The following is a 27,174-nucleotide window of genomic DNA, read 5'->3' on the forward strand; positions in this document are numbered from 1 at the left end:
CACTGAAATGTGAAATGATTAACTATTCCATTAAATGACATTACTTCTTGCCTTTGGATGCATGGCAAGACCAATTTTGTCAATGCTTCAATTTGCCCTTTAAGGAGAATCTATGGTCCGTTCTCCTAGTCTAAAAACTTGTTCCTAACATATCAGATGATGATGAGACATAATAAGACTTTATGGAGTTATAGACTTAGAAAGCACACAGATGACCACTGATACCCCAGAACTCCTGATTAATGAAGTCCTTTTCTCCCTTGTGGAATATCCAGGAAATAACTCTTAAGTTCTCTGCAGCCCCCTGACTATTGCCTTTGAATAGTGCTGAAGCTGGCATTCCTTAGTATGCCTAATTTAACTTTTGTATGTCTCTTAGCTCCCAGTGCAGAAGCAGCTACTGCTGCTCTTCTGAACACTGTTAACAATGCTTATAGGAACTCTAGATCTTTCAGCTTTTCAAAATTTACAATTATCACTTGCTCAGTAGTGATGGGGAAAAAGGGAAAGAAAGAACTCTTTTTTCCAAGGACAATTTCCTTTCAGGATTTTTAATCTCTGAATTGGGTGACTACTTGACTAAACTGTAATTAAAATGTGTGAATTCAAACTGGTTTGCTGTATTATACATAGGTTCAAAATATATCTATTTTTTTTCAGTAAATCACAAGATATTTCCTTCATAGTATCATCTAATTTCATCCAATGCCCCCCAAAAGCCTTTATGATCCTTTCTCATTGATTAAGAACTAGTTAAACCTAGTTTACTTTTGATTGACTTATCATTTCAATTGAGATTTCTGGAGCTTCTTTCACAACATTAATTGGAAGTGGAGGGTAGAAACTTTAATCTTTTATTTTCAAAGAAATGGAAATGCCTTCTTATATTTCTTCTATAAGACTAATCTTAGTCATTATGATTCCATAGCATTCAGTTTTGAGTATTGTTCTTTCTTTTTAAAATATTTTTTAAAATTAATAAGCACTTCTTATTTTCTTTCTACCTTCTAACCCCCTCCAAATAAGGAGAAAAAAGAAAAAGAAAACTTTTGTATGCATATGTCAAGCAAAATAAATTCCTACATGCTTATTGATTGTGGAACAACAAGCAAATTATATATATGAGTGTAATGGAATATTCTTGTGCTATAAGAAATCATCAATGCAATGGTTTCAGAAAAACGCAGGGAAAGATGTATGAACTGATGCAGAGTAAAGTGAGCAGGACCAGGACCACAATTTATAAAATAAAAACATTATAAAAATGAGCAACTTTGAAAGTTAAAGATCTCTGATCCATGAAGCAACCAACCATGATTCCAAAAGACTATTTATGAAGAATGCTATTTTACTCCAGGAAAGGAGGTGATTGATTTAATATGCAGAATATTCCATCCTTTTATGTGGTTGTAATAATTGGGTATATTATTTTTTCTATTTCTCCTTATTTCACTTTGTATCAATTAACATGCAGCTTCCCATAATTCTCTGTATGTGTCATATTTATCATTTCTCATTATTGTTGGTCAGACTTAAAATACATATTCTTCTTTTCCTCCCTCCCTTCTTCCCTTCTTCTCTTTCTCTCTCACTCTCTTTTCTTCCTTCTTCCTTGCGTCTTTCCTTCCTATTTTAAGATGCTCATGTATACATAGTAGGGGAAAGGGGTTAAAAAGGAAAGGGGGATAAAATTATGACAGGTATAAAATGATTCCTCAAGGTTGTTTTAATCTGTGTTTCTCTAATCAGTAATGGTTTAGAGCATTTTATATGATTATAAATTGTTTTGATTTCTTTCATTATAAAGCTATGTTTTCCTATCTTTAGACCACATATCAACCAGGGAATGACTCATTCTTATATATTTGACAAAGTTCTTTAAATATTTTAAATGAGAGTTTTATCTGATAAATTACCTATAAAATTTTCCCCCATTATCTGCTTTCCTTTTAATTTTGACTATATTCATTTTATTTGTACAAAAACTTTAATGTAATCAAAATTGATCCATTTTATGCCTTATTCTGTATTCTCTTGTTTACTCATAAATTGCTCACTTCTCCATAAGTCTGATAAGTAATTTGTTCCATTCTAATTTTCTTGTAAAATTTCTCATTATATCTAGTCTTGTAGTGATTTTGAACTTGTTTTAGTAAATGGTATGAGATATTTGCCCAGTTTCTGCCATACTATTTTGTATTTTTCCTAATTATTTTTACCAAATAATCAATTCTTATCTCCAAATCTTGTCTTTACACTTTTGAATACAATATTATCATGTTTATTTGCTGCTATAAATTCTATGTCTACTCAACTGTTTTTTAGCTAGTATAAGATAGTTTTGATAATTACTGCCTTAGATACAGGTCACCAGTAATTTAGGTATAGTGGTCCAGATCTTTACATAATTACAAATTGCTTTTGAGAATGGTTGTACTAATTTACAATTCTATCAACAGTTCATTGATGTGCACAATCCTTCCATGACTGACTTCATATCTTTTGTTATCTTTGCTAATTTGCTGAATAAGAGGTAGATTAGTTTAGATTTATGTTTTTTAAATCAGTGATTTGGTACATTCTTTCTTATGGTTACTCATAGTTTGCAATTCTCCTTTTCACTAGTTTTTGTTCATATCTTGTAAATTAATTTGGAAAGTATTTCCATTTTTATTATATTAAAGTAGCTAGCCATGAATATCAATGACCTCTAATTGTTGAGAATTGCTTTTATTTCTCTGAAAATTTTCTTACATTAAGTTCTCTGTCTCTTGATAGGTTATATGCCAAATACTTAATGCCTTTAATTGTTTTAAAAGACATTTTTCTTTTCATCTCCTTTTTTTGTATGTATATATATATTTTTTTTTGGTTAGTAAGATGATTTTTATGGAGATATTTTGTATTCTACTATATTACTTAGGTTATTGCCTTGATTAATTTTGGGAGTAATTAGCTAGAATGTTCTGAATGAAATACTGTCAGCATATGGAATTAAGTTTGTCTCTTTCTTGCCAATGCTTACTTTTTAAATTTCTTTTTTAGGGAGCCATATTGCTATAATTGGCATTCTAGTAGCCTGCAAAATATTAATAGCGATATCAGATATATTGTTACTTCATTCCTGAGCTTATTGGGAAAACTTCTAATATTTCTCCATTAAAAATAATGCTAATTATTAGTTTTAGATAAATGTTTTTGATTACTTTAAGGAAAGACTTTTTTTATTTTTATGCTTTTTAGCGTTTTTTAAAAAGCATAAATGAGTTCTGTTATATTGAAGATATTTTCTATATCTATTGCTATAATCATGTGGTTTTTGTTTTGTTATTAATAAGGTTTATCATGTGAATTGTTTTCTGGTCTTTTTCTACTTTTCCAGTCTTCTTATAGTTTATTCTATTCCATGTACTCTCTTTTTGTGTCATGACATTGAATTCATGCTTTAACTTAACATGATAGCTCTTATTATTTCCCTGCATTTATGTAATTTATCCTTGTGCCTGGAATGAATTCCTTTCTCAGTTTTATTTTTCAGAATCTTTACCTTCAAGAATTATCTCAGATACTATTTCTTCCATGAAACCTTAAATCCAAGATGAAAATATTTTCTCCCTCCTTAAATTTTCCTAGAGAGTTTTTCTGGTTTTCTCCTTTGATCATATCATACTCTAATGTGCATTATGTTTACCTGTTTGGGAGCCATCTTGTTTTATACTTGCTCAACCCCCATCCCCCAAAAATGTAAACATCTTGAAGGTAGGGCTTATCTTTGTCTCATTCTCATTTAGTACAATGCCTTGAGAATGAGAGGCATTTAATAAATATTTATTGAATTGAATAGAGTTTGGATGGTAATAGCTTTTTGAGAATTACCAAATTTAGTGGTATACAAATAAAAATAGTAGCATATGTATATAAATACATATTCATACATATACATATACACATATATGCATAGACACACACTATATGTGTATATATGTATGTATATGAGTAGAGACTTTGTAAAGGGTAGTTGAAGGAGAAAAAAAAAACCTCAAGTCTAGATTACATGTGGATCATGATATTAGAATAAAAATTATTTAGATGTAAGTTTCCATTTAATTCAAGTAACATTTGTTAAATTCCTACTATGTGCAAGGTAAAGAAGAAGTATCCTAGATAGGGAGCCTGCCTTGTAATTAGGAAAACCTGGGTTTAAATTCTGTTCTGATGTAGACTCCTTGTATAACCTTGAGAAAGTTATTAAACCTTTCAGTATTGTAGGTAACTCTCTAAGATTATAAATTGTAGAGAGAGGAGTTGCAGGTTTGCATCAATGGAAAGAATTTCTATATTGGGAGTTTCTTATGCTGATGTCATAGGTTTAGAACCAAAAAAATGAGAAGCACTGAAAAGAAATATTCATTCTGAATTTCTTGGTTTTCTTTTGTCCCCTTTCTCTCTTGTGTATCTAGCTGAAGAATTAAAACAAAAAATAGAGGGCTTGGAGAAAGAAAAGAGCAACCTAAAATTTCAGCTTCCTTCAAGACATCCATCCATTAGTTCATTTTTGGACCATTTTGGAGCCCAAGTCCAATCTGCTCTGCATTGGGCTACACATGGGTAAGTACTCATTTCATTTAGCACCACTCTATTGGTTTGCTTTTTCAAACATTTTCCATATTATGTATTTCCTTCCCTAATACTTGCTTTCATGCAGTCTCCTCTTTCCTCAATTCTATCTTTTAGAATCCTTATTTTGGGCAGATTGGAAGATCAGGTGGTTCAGAAGAAGCTCTAAGATCCAGCTGAGGGACCACTTTCTTAGTGAAGCTATGATCTCAATTTTCAACTGAAAATATTCATGGGTAAATAGCACTTATGTGTCATAAGTGTGATCAACTGATAGGAGAATGAAATGCTTTTCCACTCAGTTATGATCTTTTTTTCTGTGAAAAATAGAGCTTTATTAAACAGCTAAGTGTGATGTTTTTCTATTGGCATAAACATGATTTAAATGGATAATATTTAACATAGAGCAACAAAGAGAGAAATATAAATAGGTACAGTTGGGCAACTCACTGGTTAACTGCTGTCAATGTCTCCGTCAGTTACTAAGCATTTATTAAGTGCCTATTTTGCTAAGTACTGAAGAAACAAAAAGGAAAAAAATAGTACTTGTTCTCATGGAACTCACAGACTAATGGAAGTTTTTTTATACATTTGGATCCATTTTGTTTTATATTAGCTCTTTTTATGCAAATTGGATCAATACTGGATAAATTGGGGCAGTTTCAGAGCTGCAGCTGGGACTTGAAGGAAGCCAGGAGACAGAAATGAAGTAGGAAAGAGTTCTAGTGATGTGGTATTAGTCAGGAAAAATGCCTTAAGGTAGGAGATGGATTGTTTAATGTGATGCACACGTAGAAAACCCATGGCAATGTATGACAGTATGTGGAGGGGAATAAGATATAAAAAGACTGGAAAGGTAGGAAGGGCTTTAAAATTAAGTAAATGATTTTGTATTTGATCCTGAAGTAGAGGGGACCATTGAATTGTAGATATTGCTGTGGTTCAGATGGAGGGCCACTTGTTATGGGAATCTAAATATGGGAATCTAAAATAAAAGGCCACTTGTTATGGGAATCTAAATATCTTCAAACTTATATCTAAGAGTAAAAATTATGTCCAATTTATGAGTGCCTATTCCATTGTACTTAAGGACTTCAGTAATTTCAACAGGGACCAAATCCTATTTAACCTTTTTTTTTTTTTCCTGTTATTGACTTTAATTCAGTGAGTTATAAATACATGGATGATATAATGGAAACATTTTTCTCTCTCTATCCCCAAGAGTAAGAAGACGTGGATTCTTCTAGTTCTAACTTTGCCACTAACTAACTGTATGTTCTTAAGCATATCATGGTACCTGTTGTATACTTAGCTTCTTCCAGGGACTTGGACTTCAAGGGACAAGGGCCCTTCCAAATCTGTCATTTTATGATTTTAAGAAAGTTTCTAGTTATTGTTTATAATTTAGGATACTGACTGCCATTTTGTAAGTGTAGGTTTATATAATATCTTGTGTATGAAGTTGGATATTGTATATATACCCTTACTATAAAGTAAAGGAGTTATGTGAAAAATTTTTGCTTTTAATCTCCAGTTCTTTGTAATGTTATATTTGTATACAAAGGTTTTACCTGATAAAAAGTCCTTCTATCTTTTATTTGCTACTCTGTTGCTCTTTCATGGTATAATAAAGGGAGAGCTAAACTTTTAGACTTGCTGTAAATTACATGTGACCTTTTATATTAGCAATTAGTGATTAATTTCTCCTCCTATTTTTACCATTCTAATAATTCTATTTTTATTGAAAGCATAATTGACCAGAATAATATGCTATATTCATTTTGATTCAAATGTCCAATCAATGGACAAGCATTTATTAGATGTCTACTATATTGCAGGATCTATAACTACAAAGACAAAAGCAAAAAAGACCCTGCCCTCAAGTAATTTACATTCCAATACAGGCAACAACATATTTATGTAGGTAGAAATGCTTGTTTTATTTCTTAAGTTCAGAATAAAATAAATAAAATTAAAGAAAATCAGATATGAATGGAAGATAATGAAAAGGTCCCAGATCTGGGATTCTGTAGATTTAATTTTTACCTTAATTTTGCCTCCAACTATTTTTGTAATTTTGGGCAAGTCTCTTAAGAGTAATTTTCATGTTAATTTGTCCATTCATTTTCAAAATATGTTTTAAATGGCTACTATGTGCCATATGCTGTGAGATACTTGGGTAATTAAAAAATGTGTGACATTGTCATAAAGGAAATCATAATATAATTGTTTACATGAACCTTGTTTTTCTCATCTTCAAGTTAAGGGATTAGAACTATAAAATTTCTTAGGAGGAAGTGTTTGGTACGGTGAAAAGAGCCTTGGTTTTGGTGTTCATATTATCCCGCTTCTGATACTTATTTTTTACATAAACTTAATCAAGTCATTTGTCACTTAATCTCTCTGGGCCTTAGTTTCCTCATCTAAAATGAAAGGCTTGGACTAAGTGATCTTGGAAGTCTCTTCTAGCTTTGGATCAATAATTTCAAATCCCTTTTCAACTCTAAAATTCATCGATCCTAGCTGTGACACAGAATATCTTCTGATATCCTCAGTATAATGATTGACATCCAATGTACCTGACAAAGAACTCCCAGTGGTATGCACAAATTTCTTAGACACTAGTGCATGCATTTTTTTAAATAAATGTTTCATGTAATAAAATATGCTTGAAGGTGGCTAGCCACAGACTAATCAGGATTTCCTCTCTTTATGAAGACTAAGGGAGGTGGCTCTCTTAGCAAAGCAAAGAGCCCTTGAAAGCATTGGGAAAGTTTAAATGTTGTTTGGCTGGTGAGGAGGCAATGATGTGTAATCATCATAAGGCACATACGCATTAATAGTCTGGCACTCCAATAGTTGATACACAGATGGCTGTCTATTTCCTTTTTTTTTTTTTTTTTTAATGTGACGGGTATATTCACACATAATGATCATGTGGTAAGTGTAATTGATGGAATACAGATTCTATTGCTATGTCAATGAAGAATCAAAGCTTTTATTTTTTTCTTTTAAAGCAAAAGAGCTTAGCTGGAATTTGCCTAATTTTCACTGGAATGTGTAAGACCATAAATACACATAGAGCTTCGACTGGTTCACACATTTCTTTGCCTGAGTGCCATTCCAAGACACCTATATTTTCATACTTGGTGATTTGTTCTTTTTTATGTACTGATTAGTTCATAGCAGAGTTGTACTAATTTGCATTGATGAGGGAGACTTGTTGAGAATTATTACACATAAAGAGAGCAAACACAGTCAGAAAGTAGTAGTGATTGACTGGTTGAAGCAAGATGGATCCAGGCAGAGACACATGGTCAAAGCCAGACTTTGCTTCATTACTAGCTCACACTGTGGTCTGGAGTAGATCACAGCAACTCTCCGTGACTTTATTTCTAATCTTAGAATACCGGCATTTCACAGGGAGCTGTCATTTGGATTGTGTAACAAATATGACAGATTATAATATGGCCAGTTTCCAATTTCTATCCACGGAATACCTATCTTATAGATCATCTGTGATTAATTTTAAATTTCAGACAAGCATCCTTTCCTCAATCCTATCCAGATGGTATGTGTTTAGGAAATTCAGACAAATCTTAATACTAAATTAATCAAAGCAATACAAGAAGTAAGTTTGGTGCAAAAATTGCACAACCATCATCTGTATCACTGTAACTTTCCATTTCCATAGATAATTAAGGCAGGATGAAAGCCTTTTCTTTTAACTTTAACGTCCTACTCCTCCCTCTTTTCCCCATTCTTGGAATGCTATATTAATGTGTGTACTTATAATGCTATGGCAATGTAGTATATGATACAGCTAGGTAGATCAGTACAGATGGGCCTGGAGTTAGGAATACCTAAATTCAAATATAACCTCAGACATTTATTAGTTGTATGATTCCCAGGCAAGTGATTTAATCTCTTTTTTGCCTTAATGCATTGGAGAAGGATATTACTCTAATATATTTGTTGGGAAAACCCTATAGATAGTGTGGTCCAGAGAGTCACAAAGAATTGGACGTGACTGAATTGACTGAATCAACAACAATGTAGTATACTGTATGTTGGCATGTGATCAGTATTCCATTTTTGCAAAAATTGTGAAAAATGAAAGTTATGGGGACTAAATTTATCAATGTGTGCCTATTGACCCATATATACACTGGACTCCATGAGGGAAACAAAAGAATTCTGCAGACTTGTTAGGGAGAATGTTTATTATTGTTGCCATTTCTTATTATTAGGTTTTGCAGTAATATATGAAAATATTAGATGACAGGGCCTGTATAAAATATCTAAACTCTATTTATATAACAAATGGTCATTTTCATTCAAAAATGAATGAAATGATCTGGGAATAGAATGAGTCGCCATCATTCTATAAAAGTCCATTGGTCTAAGGATCCAACATGAATATCATGATTATTATTATTTTTCCTATAAAAATCAGGTAAGTTATAATAAAGTATATAGTTGCTTCACTTATTTTATAGATGACTTGTCAGGATTTAAAGAAATGAAATGCATGGAAGAAGAGAGAGAAGATTTTACTGAGTTTTTACTGAGGAGTTAGAAGAGGTAATTGGATTTAGAATCAGAATTGTGTATTTTACTTACTAAAACATAGAGTAGCATGTTTTATGTAGTTTGCAGCAAAAAGGAAGTCTCATTCTTCTATTAGATAAATTTCAAAATTAGTGAAATAGGAGAAACTGAGTCATTTACTAAAGGTGGAAAGCTTAACTTGACATTTTTAGGATGTAGAGTTTACACCTCAGATTGACATGTCACAGAGATGTAGTAAGTCTAAAGATTTAATTGCAGGCTGAGCTATTTACTAATTGATAAAATTAATTTAAAGAGTATCCTTGGCTTCCCTATCCTTAGCTAAAACATGTCCCAATGTTTTAGCTAAGTAGAACTTATCTTCAAATAAAAATTGAAGGATTGTGGTAGAGATTAAAAAAGAACGTGCTTATAAATCTCTTAGTATATTAAAAACTCCTTAATAGAGCTTTTCTGCTAATCTCTGATCCAACATCTGTGAATTTGTCACACTTAAAAAAATGCAAAACCCTTAGATCAATTAACCAATCAAGGGATCCACATTTATTGTTTGCTGTGTGTTAAATCTGAGGATAAAAAGAAAAACTCAACATAGTCTGTTCTCTCTAGAAGCACACCTTTTAATGGATGAGATTACATGTAAATAACCAGGTACATACACAATTAATATCCAAGGTAGTTAGGAGACTATCTTGAGGGGAGGGAAGATATTAGCGTTTGCTTTATCAATGCAGGTTAGGCTTCTTATTTTTTTTTTTTTTAGAGGCCCTTTGACACTATGGAAAGAGCCCTGAATAGGAGCCAGAGCACCTTGCTTCAAATCCTGCCTCTTTCCCTTAAGGTTTGTGTTTAACCTTTGTGGTCCCAAATTTCCTCTTCTGTTAAATGAGTTTAGAGTAGATGACCATCATGATTCCTTCTCATTCTTTACCTACTCTCTTGTGTTTTCTGTGGTTTAAAATTTTAAGACTTCATGACCATTTTATAAACAAATAAAGGGATTTTGCTGATGTTAAGATTTCTAAAATTTATTTACAAAACCTCTACAATATAAAGTTTTTTTTCTTTTACATCCTAAGGGACAGCAGTGAAGAAACCCAAACCCAGCTCAAAATGGAGACCAACCTCGCAGGATCTGCAGCTCAGGAAAGACTCCAGGTTTCCATCACCAGAAGAGACTGGCTTCTTCAAGAGAAGCAGCAGTTGCAGGTAAAGGGATGATAAAGTTGTAAGAAAAAAAATGCAGTATTGGTAAAGTGATTTTGCAGCCATTTGAAGCAAATGGGATAAATTGGAAATCTTTTCTTTACTTCAATGTAGCAATTAGAGCTTTGGCTGGAATCCAATAAGATTCTCTAAGCAGCGATTGGTAGGGGACTGTCACAGGGGCTGTATGAATCTCATTACAAACGAGGGGCTGAAAACAGTGGCTTTTGTGCATATTTTTTGACATACCTCATTATTTTTAAATGTGCACTTTGTGTTTTCCAGGCTCATTTGTCATTTTTGATCATTCTAACCTTTGAAGAGATTTTTTTTAGAAGTTAAAAAGAATTTTGCACAACACAAGCCCATATGGAAATCTTTTGTTATTGCATTGAACTGTGGGCAATGGTAGACCAGGGAGATATAACCAGTGCTAGGAGAGGTAATGGAAATAATGAATAAGAACCAGTCATTGGAATGGCCCAGTACAGGGAAGGGATGGCAGCTAGAGGTCACTATGAGGCAGTAAGTCCAAAGTTAGCAATCATACAGACTTGCAGAATCTTAACTATTAGAATAGACCTTCAAGATGATGTGGTCTAACTGTTGACCCACCTTTAGTACGTCCAGTCAGTAATTAACTAGTCAGTCTTTTCTTCAAGACTTCCGGCTTTGGGAGCCAGAGATCTCTCAAATTTGAAGTCATAATAGAGCAATGGATTAAAGGCAGATAAAGCATTTAAGAACTGTAGAAGTAGACATGAACTATCATAGATAGTTTGTATCTATTTGTGTATTTAACCTTAAATATAACTCTAGCCATAGAGTTATGAGTTCAAAAGAATTGAGGGTAGGAATAAATATTTATTAAGCACCTACTGGGTGCCAGACACTATGTAACGTGCTTTGAAACATTATCTCAGTTGATTTTCATCATAACCCTGGAGGAAATGGAGGTAAACAAAAGATATATGAGTTTTCCAGGGTCCATAGCTAGTAAGTTCCTGAGTTTGGATTTAAAGTCAGGTCTTCTTGATTCCAGACGCAAGCTGCCTGCTGGTAGGGAGGTCACTCATGGACCAATATGGACATCTAGAGTACTCTTGCTTTGGGGAGTAGTGTGAAATGTTTGACCATACAGATAGAAAGTATTTGGCCTTGGACTGAGATGAGGAAGTATTCCTAAAGTGAATATAAATCCTCTAGACTGGTTTCATTGTTCCCTTGGCAAGAACTGAGTAGAGAATGAGATACTTAGATACTTAGTCCCTTCTACTCATCTTTTCTTGCTTTGATTTTATAAATTACCATTTTCAAGCTAGGAAGGATGTTTAGTAGGAATCTTATGATTTTTTGAGTGATTTTTAAAACTTGAAGTTGCTTTTGAGCTCTAATTTCTGTGATTTTCTTTTTGTTTGGGTCTATTTTCTTTTTTTAGATTAGTTCTAAAGAATTTCTGGTATGGGGGTAGCTAGATGGTGAAGTAGATAGAGCACCAGCCCTGAAGTCAGTAGAAATCCTGGTGTAGGATTGATGGATTATGTGTAAATTATAATTGTCATTTCCATACCAGGAATTAAGTAACATGCTCAGTATGTGTTCAGAATGGGCAGAATTTGAACCCAAATCTTCTTGATTTTAAGACTGGATTTTGGTTCACAAAACTATACAGCTTTTCACTTGTCATTATTTACCTTCGATAGGTGAAGGCAGCTAGGTGGTACAGTGGCTAGAGAGCTGGCCCTGGAGTCAAAGAAGACTCATCTTCCTGAGTTCAAATCTAGCCTCAGACACTAACTCTGTGATTTTGCCCAAGTCACTTAATCCTATTTTCCTCAGTTTTCTCGTCTGTTAAATGAGCTAGAGAAGGAAAAAGTATATCATTTTGGTATTTTTGCCAAGACAAAGACCCCAAATGGGGTCACAAAAAGTTGGACATAACTGAAATGAATGAACAAGAAAAGGTAAATAATGAGAAAGTTAATATACTAACAACATTAAAGATGGAATTTCATTTTAACGGGCCTGTTGTCGGAAAACAGTGGATTTACCATGGTAAAGAGAGGAGGTGGATGGACTGTTGAGAAGAATTCAGGAGTTTCTTTCAGTTTAAAGTTATAGCAGTATCTTCAGTTCATCACCATGGTTCCACTGGTCTCTGGAAAGGTAGAAGGAATGGAAGAAACAGGCATTTATTAAATGCTTTTGGTGTTCTGGGTGTTTTACTAATTTATCTCAGTTGATCCTCATGATAACCATGGCAGATAGGTGCTATTACAAGCATCATTTTACAGTTTGAACTCATGGGACTGGTTGAGATCATCAAGACAGATAGTTTACACATAGAAGAGGTTGCAGGATATGGCTTTGTACCCCCAAGCATCTGTTCCAGTACCATTCACATAATAATAATATTGTAATTTAATATATAATATTATTATATATTTCCATTTATATTATATGTTATATATAAATTTATATATTTATAGAAATTATATATAAATTTAATAATTATAATATAATATTATAGTATAATAATAATAATTTCTTATTGGATTAGAAATGAAATAGTACTGTAACACTTGGGAATTAGCCCCAGCCTCTCCTACCAATCCAAGTTAAATGTTGACTGACTGATTCATCTCAAGAGGTGATCCTCTGCATTCTTTTTATGGAAAGTGAAATCCAAGGCCGTAGAAATTAAATTTTTGAGGCCGTGACACAGGCTAGATAGATCTCTCTATCGATGTCATTTTATGTGATAAGAGCAATACTCTGCTTGTACTTAATAGATCAGGCAAATTAATGGCTAAATCTAGCCACGTCTCAGAGTCAGAAATAGTCTTTACATTTTAAAAGTTTAAATGTATTTTAAATACATTTTAAATTTTAAAATAAAATCCCATTGTATTTAAAAATGTTAAAACCTTTCTTAGCTCACAAGCCCTACTGAAATAAGTCGCAGGAAGATTTGTCCCCTCTGTTTGTCAATAGCCTTGTAAAGACATGCTTCTATGGTCTTTATTCACACACACACGTAATTCCTACATTTGGATTCAGATGGACAGAAGGGGCGGGTTTGGAGGGCCTGCTGAGTGGTATTATGTACTTCATAAGTGACTAGATTGGATAATACTCCTTGTCCTGGCATCTCATAATTATATCCACTATGATGGAAGTAATTTATATATTTATGGCATTTTTCCAAGTCAAATTTTTGGATGCCCCCAGCAGTTATTTCATGCTTGGGGAGGACTCTTTCTCCTTATGCCAACTAATCAGAAATGTAAAGCCAGCATGATTTTTCCAGTTCAGCAAACCTCGGAAAATCTGCCTGTCTCAGAAGGAGAAGCATCAGTCACTGCTCTGGTGCATACAGTTAACTCTCATTTAAATGACACATTATCAGCCGAGCAGTTTGCTGTTAGCAGGGTTAATCTGTAAAATCTGTTCTGCCTGTCCCCTACAGAAGGAAATCGAAGGCCTCCAAGCAAGAATGTCTGTGCTAGAAGCAAAAGATCAACAATTAAGACGGGATATAGAAGAGCAAGAGAGGTTCATCCAATTTCAGGACTGTGAGCTGACTTCCCTGCTGGTCTCTGTGCCCCTGGGAGAACTGCAGGAGGTCAGGAAGACCTTGGATGACACACTAGCCTTATCCTATCAGATCCCATTTAATCTGGAACTCCCTGGAACTATGAAGAGGTATTTTTTTCTTCTTTAATTATTTTCTAGTTCTTTCTTGTGCTAAGTGATGGCACCCTCCAGTTACTGAATTGTTTCATCAGCTCATTAGTACATAAACTCTTTCAAGTCAGGGCAAGTAGCTCAGATGGCTAGGGCTAAGACTAAGATTTGCTCAATTTCATAGCTATTCAGTCATTTAACAATTATTTATTAGGCACTTACTACCCCAAAATCATTATTTGTTATTGGGGAAAATTCAAAGAAAGCTAATTAAGATATAATTTTCCCCCCCTACTCTTGGAGCTTTCGATATAGTAGGCAAGATGACATATAAATATACAGTAATATATAAATATACAATAACTTATATAAGAATAATAATGGCTAACATTTATCTAGTGCTTTAAAGTTTCCAAGTTACTTTATATATGTGGAACTCAGTAGATCCTTACAACAATCTTGTGGGGTAGATGCTATTCCTGTTGTTCCCATTTTACAGAATCTAAGAGATGTTAAATACCTTGATTAGGGTCACATATTTAGTTAGTTTTTGAGGGAGCAATTGAACTCAGGTCTTCCTGATTTTAGATCTACTGTTCTATTTACTATCCATGATGCCTTAATATAAAAATATAGCAAATACAAAGAAGAATAGAATGTTAAACCAATTAAAAATGTGATCGTGTAAAGTAGATTTTTTGGGATAGTGTCAAGTAAGTGGAGAAGTGGATAGAGTATCAGACTTGGAGTCAAGAAGGCTCATCTTTAAATTCAAATCTAGCTTCAGATATTTACTAATATCTGTGAGTCTGGGCAAGTCACTTGTTTGCTTCGGTTTCCTTGTCCATCAAATGAAAAGGAAATGGCAAACCGCTCCAGTATCTTTGCCAAGAAAACCCCAAATCAGATCTTGAAGAATTTGACATGGTTAAATAACAACAACAAGAAGAACATGACAAAAGCATGAACTGTACAAAGGAGCTATGTGAAGATGGAAGAAGGGTCTCAACCAAGCATTTTGCAAATGGACATGGCTGGTCACAAGAAGGACTAGATAAGATGTCCTGATATATCTGTTAACAATGCTGAAAGAAAAATGGAATCATTGAAAAAATGTCCCTTCTATACTTAGAGCTGTGAAAGATACAAAAGATAAATACCCTCACGGAAGTTATAATCCCCATAAATGATATACATACAAAATGGAGAACAGTTATGGAAAAAGTATCAAAGGGAATGCCATAGAGAACATATGGTATAGAAGTTCATAATACCCTACTGATGTTATGTTAGCAGCAGCATTTTTGTATATAAAAACAAAGTACATTATTATGTTGGAGAGAAGCCTTGAATTAAAGCCACCATCTGCTACAGTAAAATTAATCAATCTACTCAGACATTATATAATAGAAACAATTGAACTCTAGGCTTACTAATACACTTAAAGTTTATTTGTGAATATAACCCCCCCCAATCTCTAGCTTTTGGGAACTTTAGCTTTTTAAAAAAATACTATTTCTGTTGGAGAAACTTTTGCCTCCATGCTATCCCAACTCATCTTCAAACCCTTTCTGGGATCTTTTATGCCTGGAGCAACTTTGCTAATAGATACCTTCCTCTCTGTGACATCAAAGTCTCAGGCAAATTAAATAGGATTGGTTTCTTTGGAAAACCCATCAAATATAACTATTAGAAACTTTGCTGCTCCCTAGAAAATATGTCACCTGTATCTTTGGACTGAGCAGCACTGTTGTGTGGGATGGAGCCCAAGATTACTTGTACCAAACTCGGAAAAGTGAAGAAAGTTTGGCACAATGTGGGTAGCAGGTGAGAAAGGCTGTCTCTTGCTGGGACATTGATCTATGTCCTATTCCTGCTGTGGGATAAACTCATTTTTACTGAAGATGCAGCCAATTCTTCTGATTGGGTCTTAGTTGTATCCTGTCCATTTGGAGAGCTAGTTGTGTCCTTGTCTATTTGGGGACTGTAATCCAGATTTATTCTGCTCCTTCTTTCCCTTGTCCCCTTCCACATGACCTTGTATGCCTCAGGTTAAGTAATAAGCTTTTTTTTCCCTTGTGTGATTTTAAATACTCCAAATAAAGGCTTAGGGCTATAGCTTTCACTGACTACTTTGCCTTTTCTGTGGCATACTCAGTTACAAAAAGTAGTTAGAATGGGTTGTACAGCTAATTAATCAATAATCATTTCCCATAGACCTGTGGCCAATGAACTTTAAGCTGGGAGAATAGATTTCTGCTTTAATTTTATTAGGAAGAAATCTTGACTCTAGGTTTTTTTGTATGCATATTGTTGATTTTGAGTATTGTGTTTTTTCCCTAAATGCTTATTTATTTGTTTGTTTGTTTGTTTTGGTGAGGCAGTTGGCGTTAGGTGACTTGCCCAGTTTAACAGCTAGTAAGTATTAAATTTCTGAGGCCTATTTTGATCTCAGCTCCTCCTGATTTCAAGGCTAATGTCATTTAGCTGCTCCTTAATGCTGTTTACAAGATTAATTTAAATCACCCACACCTCAGCAGAATCAGACTGGTTGCCCTTGTTGATTGACTACTGTTTATCAGGTTAAGAAGAATTAAGAAATTTTGAGCTTTATTGTCTTGAGGATAATGAGGAGAACTCTGAACTCAGAGTGAGGGGACATTCTGACTTTGCTATTAGTCATTCCTGTGGCCTTAAGTAACAAACTCCTAGATCACTGTTTCCTCATTTATAAAGTGAGGAAGTTGGATTAGATCATCTCTAATTTTCTTTCAGCTCAATAAAAAATCTATGAGATTTATGTGATTGAAGTAATTTATGAAAATTTCCCCCCTTGAAATGTTGAATAGAAGTGGAAATCACCTATAGACGAATCTTGTTTTGGGGAAATCCCCTACCTGCATCCTATCAAGTGAAGTTTGCTTTGAAGAAGAACTCTTGATAACATAATCATTGAGCAGTAAATTGTGCTGTGTGGACATTATTTTGGAGAGTTATACTTTAATCTCAAACATAAGACTTCAAATCTCTTTTCTGATTGATATTCTTGGCTAGGATTAATAGATATACCATTTATTTTCCATTATATTCTGGAATCTCATGGATTAAGATTTTATGTGGGGATATTTTAGAGGATTATAATTTACTTTACTAGATTTGAACCCCAACCCAGTTTCCTGAAAATATTTATATGTTAAATTAAATTTGAATTTTATTATTAGAGTAGTCGGGAGCCATATGTTAAAATTGTAAAATATTTAATTGGGGCAGAATTGTAAAGAATTAGAGAAAAGAAAACCTATCTCAACACACAGTGTAAACTTCATCTCTCATTCCCAACAAAGCAACCTAAAAATAATTTTTCTGATAATCATGATTCCTGGAAAATGGGCAAGTTAGAGGCTTAAGTGAAAGAATCCTTTCTTAAAATAAGTAGGAATTATGATATTCTGCTTTATATCTCCACTTCATGGTATTTTTTCTGTGTTTTGGGGAAATGATAAAATTCAGGGGTTCTCGAATGATCCATCTTAGTTTCAAATGCTTTGTGTTTTTTCCCTAATTGAAATACACATCCTGACTTTTCCTTTTTTTCCAACCTTCCATTTGTTGTCTCCATGATGCAATCACCAAGTACTATAAGTATGTCATCTGATGGGTGAATAGGATTCTGGGAGAATATTTCAATGAGTGTTTGTTTTTTAGGCCCAGACATTTTGGGAAAGATGATCTCTTTCCATCAGATATACTTTTATTGAAAATTTACTTCTCTGTGCTATGGTGACCATAATAGTAGGCAAAAAAGTGAGGATTTTTTCAGTCACAGATATTAGCTAAATATGTAACCTACGGGTTTAGGGCCTGGTAAGAGGGTGAACAGAAATGAGAACAAATAAGAGATTAAGTAATGAAATTATTTTCTCATATTATGGAGAAGATACTTCTTAGTTTTTCTATAACAGTTAATAACATTTATTAAATGTTCATCATGTATAAAGAGAGTTATTCATGTTTAAGAGCCAGTAGTATGATTGTGAGTTATTTTGTGTAAATGGGAAACATACTGATGAGAGCTCAGGATCAATACTGACAAGTCATAGGAGTGAGAGAATACATTTCTCTCTCACCCTAAAGTTACCTCTATGAACTGGAAAGAGTTGAGATCTCTCAAGTAGCTATATCGTTGTAAACTTGGTCCCCTGTCTGGGAATATCCACCCTGACCTGGCAAAATGAGTACAGGAAAGGCAATGAACCAACCAGCTCAAGAAGGAGATTCTTGGAAGAGTTTGGAGTTGTTGCCACAGGATCATTATTATTATTATCTCATATTTTCCTCTCTTCTGAACAATGCTGAGTTGGGGGTTCTGTTGTCTAGTCTTTATGTATTTGGGAATATTGACCATGGTCTATTGACTATTAATGTTTTCTTGTTTTTGACCTGTTCAAGATTTGGAATGTCTGAATAACATACAAAATGGAAAAAAATCACAAAATATATTCTTGTGAAATAAATTTTCAAGATTCATATGATTATAAAACATCTGTAGAAACAATTAACATTATCATTACTTTTTTTTAAACCAATAAAAATAGTTATACCTTGTTGTTCAGAGATATTTTGTGCTGTCTATGGAGTAGACTCTGATTGACTCTTCCTATAGCAGTGTGGAAGTTCAAAAGGAATAATATATTTCTTACCCTGGATAAATTGTGTCTTGAGCTTGACAATAAATTTCCTAATTGCATTTGGCATTTCTGAGCCTATTACTGGTGGCAGGGTGTCTGATTGCATGAAGGGCATCATTGGTGACCTTGGTATACTGAGAATCAATCCTCTGGATGTGTGAGGTATAGGCTTGGGAAACTTTGCTCCTCCCCTTCTCCATTTGCTTTCCATTTAGGTATTAGAAATGAAATCAGAAGTTTTGCAATTCTAGTGATTTGTTTGGACATGTAGCTTGGAGATAAAGGAATGGGAATTGAGTGTTGCCTGCTTATGACAAAGAGAGCTGCTATTTGACCTTGGTTGCTGAGAGGGATTTTTTTTTTATATGCAAAGGACAAAGTGTTTTGTTATGTAGAATCCAGTATGCATAAGCATGGTGGGTTGATAGAACAAGAGAAATAAGAAAATCCTGAGTCTGCCTACAAAATATCTTCACTTGAATTTCCATCATCTTAAATCCATCCAGTTCTCACCTTCCCCACCATGATGGGGTAGCTTTGGGAGAGAAAGATCATAAGATCTTGTGATGACCACGCTAGCTCCCTGTATACTTTAGAATCAGCCTGAGTCAGGATATGCAAAAGGCCTTGATCTTTATTCTTTGTGGACATGAGAGGAATAGCCACACCAATCCGTCCAGGAATCACTCTGACTTTCTTATTCCACCCTTTTTTCCCCTCCTCCAAATCTCTCTATAGACCAACAGATGGAGCCAGCACAGAATGGTGGGGTGGGCCATTTTCTAAGCAAATGCTAATAGAGTATTGTCCAATTGGTAATTAGCCTTAAGTGTTTGCTTGTCCTAACCATAGTGCATCTGCTCAGTTTCAGCCCATTACAAGATCTTAGATCTTAGACCTGGAAAGTCATATTGTTCAACTTCCCCATTTTACATTTGAGGAAAGTAAATCATCTTGCCCCAAATCACAAAAGTATAAGTATCAGAGATAGCATTTGAATTTAGGTTATCTGATTTCAAGAGCCTATGCTCCTTCTACTGGACCAATTTATAGAGTACAAAGTATTAAGAGAGACTGAAAAATTTAAATTTAATGACTGCTTTGTAGCTGTGAGCCTGGTTCCCATCCCTGGTTATGTTAATCCTACTCATTTTCTTGTCAAAGCAAGTTGGTGTCTGTTCTTGTCTCACCCTATTCTCCCTTTATAGGTAGAAAAAAGGAAGATAACATTCGGTTTCAGAATCTCTTCCCTGAATATGAATACTATTCATTTATGATGTAGTTTGAAGTACAAAGAGGATTGTTGGGGTGTCCAACATTGCCCTCTGGTGCAGTTTTCTTGTCTTTCACTGTTAGTTGCTTGTTGAGTGTATGTTTCTTGAAAACTATATAGAAAGATATTTGTGACAATGTCTAAAAATTTGTGACTTAGAAATAATAAAGTGATCACAATAATTTCCATCATGATGATGCTCATATGGAAGTCTGAGCCTTTTCCCTTACAAGCCATTTAGATTGTGCCTGGATTCTTCATTTCTTAGCTCATAGAATTTTTCATGTTAAGCATAAAATATATTCTGAAGCTCATGGAAGCATTTTTTTTCTGGTTGTGTACTTAGAGGAAACATGTTATATTTCCTTATGAACCATCCAAACAAGCTATGAATCAAACATTTCCCCTGGATGCAGACACTCTGCCTGGGCAGACATTCTATGCTTTGGGGAATAATGGTACAGAGAATTGAGCCTTATTCTGGGCAGCTGGACTATAGAGGGCAGTAGGCTGCAAAGCGGGTAGCCATTGTTGTAGGTCTATTAGGTTAACTGCTGTGTGTACACTAGGAAGGTACGGAGACTGTTTCTCACTTCCCCTGTTCATTGTCTCCACATACTACACACTTCCCTGCAGAATGAATAATCCAAAGGGCGATATCAGGTCTTCCTTCAAATGAGATTTGAAGTAATGAAATTCAGCAGCTCACAATTGACTGAAAAAATAGCCTTTCTCTTTTCCTCAGATACATATCTTATTAAAGGCAGAAGAGACGGGGAAACAATAAAGAGGGCTTTCGAGAGATGAGGCAAATCCCTAAGCACCATAGAGAAGCCCAAGGAATATTTCTATGTGCAGGCTGTGTGCTAGGCTTAATGTCTCATTAATAGAGCAGGGTTGTGGCCTGAGGTAAACGAAATGCTACTAAACTGGATGAAATCAGAGGCTTCAAAAGGACTGCCTCTTTAACATATTAGAAAATCTTGTATTTTGTAATTTTGTAATCCCCACTAGCTAATATTTTTTTCTCTATTGAATGGATTCTTTAAAATTATTTTGTAAGAGAAAAGAGCCGATAATATATTTAAAATAATCTGATAAAAGAGGTGAGCTTTAGTTTGCTGTAGATGCTCATGTGACTTCTAGCTTTTCTGTATGTAATAAGCTTTACCTTTTTTAAACAGACCTGCTGGTTTTGTCGGATAAATATTTACACACAATTAACACAGTGTGTGGTAGGTAATAGTAAGGAAAGGGGGAAGATTGATAGGTTTTCATTGGAAAGCTTTGTTGTCTATATACTATCTAATGTGTTGGATGACAGATTGAGGATCTGTTCTTTCTTCAGCATGCATTATATATTTTTTCTTGTCTTTTCTTTTTGTTTTATTAGATTTTTTTTAACCAGCCGGAGACGTGTTTAATCCTCTTCCATTTGCCACCTGATATGATGTGATTTTTCTTGATAACAACTATAGTTCTGTCATTGTTTTTGTTTTTATTTCCTTAATGAAGTGGAGGCTGTACAATGACTTTTAAGTATTTCAGTTTTGCCTGGAGAGATTTATTCTACAAAATGTTTTCATCTAAATGTTCCATTTCACAAGTTTTCTATTTAATTTCACCATTTCCTATTCTTATGAAACCCCCTTTTTATGTAGTCAGTGAAGGAATTTGATATAATCTTATGGTTAAATCCAAGGCAATTGGCTACAAGTTTTCTTTTGACTTTTTTTCCTCATGTAGATTTAGTCCATTAGAGGAAACAGTAGCCTGGAAGGCAAAAAAAAAAAAAAATCACATCTTTACATAGAGACAAAACTATTTATAAAAGTATACAAAATAAGCAAAATTTAAATAGAGTGGGAAACTCTCAAAGGTAAAGATGCCAGTTAATCAGCAAGTAATGAACAGGGAAGAGAATGGAGATGGAATACCTTTACCAGATCCCATAGTACAACTAACTGGTACATCTACCCAAGTAACAAATACTTTGTTTAAAGATCACGCTCGAAGTGAGTCAGTTACATTCAATAGGCTTTACCTTTATTACCACCAGTGTAATACCGTATCATCCCTCCTTTTGTGAAAAGCAAAAATTCCTGAGCTTTCCTATCAGGTAAGGATTCTTTCTTCCATAATCTTTCCATCATTTTCAGTATTTTGTATACCTTTTATCTTCATTCCATCTCTGTTTGTCTATCTTCCTCATCAAAAGTCAAATTTATAATATTTTGCTACTGAAAAGAACATTCCACTCTCTTGTTTTCTAATTTTACTCACAAATCCCTCTTCCTAACTAGATCAAAATTTTCTTGTTTGCCATCACTCTTCTTTATGTGTTTTATATCCCTATTAGAATATGAGCTCTTTAAAGGCATTATATTTGGAGATTTAGCGTGTAGAAAGAAAAAGAGAAAAAAAATCAAGTTTCAAATGAACTAGACTATTTCCTTATCCCTATTCTTTTTTTTTCTCCCCTTTTACATTATTTCCATGTATAAAATACAAATTGAGGAGATGTGAGATGATTGCCTATACTTTGTAAGAGGTCATACGTCTCACCTAGTTGTATGGACTCCTACTTACTATCTTTACGTGTTTGATCAGTTCATTCTACTTGCACACTGGCAGGTCTTGGGTTCCAGGGATAAATTACTACAATGTGACCATAATTCAGTTCTCTCTGAATTTAAAGGATTACCTCATTGATGGGGAATATACTCCCCTTAATCAGTATGTTAACTCTTCAGTTCCTGTGACGACCGTGCTAGTACCCCAGATACCTCAGAATCAGCCGGAGTCAGGATAAGCAAAAGTCCTTAGTCTTTATTCTTGGTCTTACATGCAGGATTGAACGGGATGGAAGCAGAATCTCTGCAACTACCTTCTCCCTCGGCTACCACCAAAGTGTACCCTGGCTCCTCTTACTCCATCCCCTAGTCCCTCCTATAATCCTCTGTATACACCAATCATGGAGCCAGCACAGGATAGTGGGAAGGACCATTTTCCAAGCATATGCCCATAAAGTATTGTCCAATAAGTAGTTAGCCTCAAGTGCTTGGCAGTCCTGACCTCAGTGTATCGACTCAATAGTTTCAACCCTCTACAAGTTCCAACTGATGTATTTCTATTTGTACAAATCACTTATAATAATGAAAAATAATGACTTTTAGACTTTAAATATAGCCATTTACTTAGCAATATGGCAAAAAAAATCATTCAGAAACATTTGAACTATACAAAACCTTTGTTAACAACTGACTTATTTGTCCTATTTTTCATCTGGGTGATTCCTCTCATCTTCCATACTCAAACATGGTATTTAGCACTTTCTTACCCTTTATATACCATTTAGCAGGATATATAAGCACTTTCAATTTGAAAGGATATTTAGGATATGTTACCTATTAACTTGAATAACAATTTCCTTTAAGTTAGAAACCTGAAAAGTTTATTAAATTATCCATTTTTGATCTAATTATTTATTCACCCAGATGCGGCACCATTTACTTAGAATTAAGCTCACAGAAAGTATATCAGGTTCACTTTCTGGGAAATGCAAACCAGCCTAGTCACCTTTCAATATAGCATAGCAGCTGCAGGACCTGTCTTTCCTCTACCTGATTTTCTTTCTCAAACCCAGAAGAGAAAGTAGCAACGAAATTTCTGAATGACTTCAACTCTACAGAAAACTAAGTGGTGCTGAAGGACAGTGGCTAGAATGGCTTCATTAAACTAATCAGAAACTAATAGTTAATGCCATGTTAAGAGTTGACAGCAAGAATGCTGATGGTAATCTAACATCAACAAATTGCTTTTGGCTCCCAGTTGTTTCTTTCCTCTTCTGTTAGTTTTTTCAGTCTTTTTACCACATCAAGACCCAGGTTCTGTCCCTTATCTCCTATATACACTGAACTTTTGGGCTTTCAGTGATACAACTTTTACTTAAAAGGTAACAACTCACCTTCAGAGATACCTTGAGAATATCCTTCCACTGCTTCTTTTGACCACCATATGAATACCTATCATTTGTGAGTTCTCCATAAGATATTTCTTTGTGTATGTGTGAATTTAGCATTTGAACTACACAGAGTTGCATTCTCTGCAGTAGAGTTTGAATACTTGGCAGTTCATCTGGAGAGAGGATTACCTTGCTAGGTAATCTTCAGAATCTTCCTGAGACAATTCATATGGAAACAGTTCCATTTTCTGCATGGCACTGATGGACTATCCACATTTAATAGGCATACAACAGTGTAGTCAGAAAGATGACTCTGTAAACTTGCAGTTTGATATGTAGCCTAGTACCTCTTTTCTTCCAAATGCTGGACTTGCTCAGGAATGTTATGTATCAGCTTCATCATCCATGGGTACAGCCCTGATGAATGTTCATCAAGGTAAATGAACCCATCCATAGCATTCAAAATTTTTCTTTTGATTGTGACCAGAGGCTCTATAAAAGGATGGTGTGGTACTGGCTGGTGCAGGACCTCTGTTTTCTGTAGAGTGTTAGGCTAAAATTAGCATAGGAAACAGAGAATCAATTCATTCTATGTTGTATCTCAGCCTCAAAGAATTCATTGAATACATAGTCACTTGTGAACAAAAAGTTGTCCACTTAGATCTTTACTTGGTAGCCTGAAATTTTCAAGTTAAATAGTTTATCCTCAGTGAAGAATCTGATCTTGATGCCATTTTTATCCTCATTGAAAGCATTTGACAACATCATGGAAAACATCATGCTGAAGAGCATGGGAGCAAACACACGACCCTGCCTTACTTCCTAGAGAAAATAGGAGAGAACTCTAGAACCTCTCTGAGTGTGTTATTATGAAAATATGAGAGATCTAGAACATCTGTGAGTATGTTATTATGAAAATATGAGAGAAATCTAGAACCTCTATGTTCTTATGAGAATATATGAGAGATCTAGAACCTCTGTGAGCATGTTATGAGAATATGAGAGATCCAGAACCTCCATGAGCATGTTATTATGAGAATATGTGAGAGATCTAGAACCTCTGTGAGCATGTTATTATGAGAATATGTGATAAATCTAGAAGTCAGCATGTTATGAGAATATGAGTGAGATCTAGAACCTCTGTGAATGTTATTATGAAAATATGAGAGAGATCTAGAACCACTGTATGTTGTGAAAATATGAGAGATCTAGAACTTCTGTATGTTATTATGAAAATATGAGAGATCTAGAACCTCTGTGAGCATGTTATCATGAGAATATGTGAGAGATTTAGAAGTCAGCATGTTATGAGAATATGAGTGAGATCTAGAACCTCTGTGAATGTTATTATGAAAATATGAGAGAGATCTAGAGCCATTGTGAATGTTATTATGAAAATATGAGAGATCTAGACCCCCTCTGAGTATGTTATAATGAAAATATGAGAACACTCTAGAACCCCTGTAAGCACGTTATTTTGAAACTGGAGTACAATGCTGATTAACTTCTTTGGGCAGCCCAATTTTGCCATTATCTTCCACAAGTCCTCAGTGCTTACATGATGGTTGGAAGAAGTACAAGGAGACTCTCATGGTATTTTTGATGAACTTTGGTATGGATGTAAGAAATGGGAAATACTGGCACAGGACTATCTAGGGCATTCCAGCATCCAAAAAGACCCTATACTCTACGAACAAAGCAGAATTATAGAAATATAAAGGAACCATGAACTGCACAAATCCAGAGCAACTTTCACTCTAAATGTTCTAACAAGACTGTTTGAGCCCAGTCTATGGTTGTGCTTTTTGGACTCACATTGGTCCAATTAATCCTAGCCACAAACACTTTATTATGGATCTAATATTGTTATATCATTGTTCTTCTTTGAAAATGAAGGGCAAACAACAACTCACCAAATTGCTCTAAGAAACTAATGGACTTTTGAACATTTTAAAATTTCTGCTCCTTTTTGTGTTATTTCTTATAAATATTGAGTGCTTCAGTATTGCTATGGAATTAAATGAAAACTTCTTTTTTTATGCATTCAAAACTTTCCACCACCTGGCTTCCACTTATTTTTCAGACCAATTTGATATTCTTCACTTTAATGCACTGAATGTTTCAGCCAAATTGGACCAATACCTGTTCCCCAATCTTGTCATTCCATCTTTTATTGCTTGGTCTTCACACAGATCATCTCTTGTGTCTGAATATACAGCCAATGAAAAGGCATGGAGATGGGAGAATGGAATATTGTACATAAGAGCAGCAAGAAGGACAGTATAGCTGGATCTTAGAATGTGTTAGGAAATTTTAAGAAGACTGAAGAGGTAGAAATGGTCTATGAAAAAATTTTAACTTCTTACTCTCCTGTAATAGTACTGAGGGGGTAGCTCTTTTGTCAAATTTAGATGTTCATAGTATGTGTCCTAGCTTTTCAATTTGACATTCTTTCTATTGCTTATGAGAAGTGAAAAATGCATTTTTAGATAAGTAGGGGAAAAGTTCCTTAAACTAGTTTAAAATTTTTATTTCAAATATTTGGATGTTACTTAAATTGATGACAGGTTTATAAGTTTAAAAAAAAAATCTAGACTGGATAAGATTCTTTTTCTATTTTAAAAGATTGTAACAATAATATTGATATTTAATACGTCCTCTGGTATTAATCCTCAAACTTACACTTGAACTTACAGATTTTGTGCTCAGAGGTATGATTACTACTTCAGGTTCTAAGAGCAACTATGTGGGGATACATTTCTAACACTATTGCTTACTAGTCTCCACCAATGTAGATTAGCAGTTAGTCAGTTGACTTAATTAGCTTTATGAAAGGTATTTGTTGAGATGGTAGAGTAAGAACATTCCCTCTAGGAGTATAATCTTTCATAAACATATAAATTTTATGAAAAGAGTGGGCTCAAAATTAGAGTACAATCATAGTGTGGCACTCATGTGATATCCATATCTAGATATTTAGATATATCCATATATCTATATCTATCTATGTATCTGTCTATGAATATATGCTTACTTGCATCTTCTGGTGTTGGAAGGCCTTTTTTCTCTTTATAGAGTCCTCAGGTAGCTACTTCCCTGGGTGACTGCCTTTCCATATTCATCTGTTCTTTTTATGTCTCTCTGCTCTTGTCTGGTCTTACTTGTCC

The 27,174-nt window shown here is 34.3% G+C and overlaps 1 protein-coding gene across 1 annotated transcript in view; it reads left to right on the forward strand.

Moving 5' to 3' along the window:
* DISC1 (DISC1 scaffold protein) overlaps positions 1-27,174 on the forward strand; it is a 500,053-nt gene that overhangs the window by 129,568 nt on the left and 343,311 nt on the right. The window contains 3 exon segments of the mRNA XM_031966908.1: positions 4,461-4,608; positions 10,269-10,398; positions 13,865-14,100. Of these exon segments, the coding sequence (XP_031822768.1) occupies positions 4,461-4,608; positions 10,269-10,398; positions 13,865-14,100 (514 nt within the window).

This window comes from Sarcophilus harrisii, chromosome 4, assembly GCF_902635505.1.
Source record: "Sarcophilus harrisii chromosome 4, mSarHar1.11, whole genome shotgun sequence".
Taxonomy (NCBI): domain Eukaryota; kingdom Metazoa; phylum Chordata; class Mammalia; order Dasyuromorphia; family Dasyuridae; genus Sarcophilus; species Sarcophilus harrisii.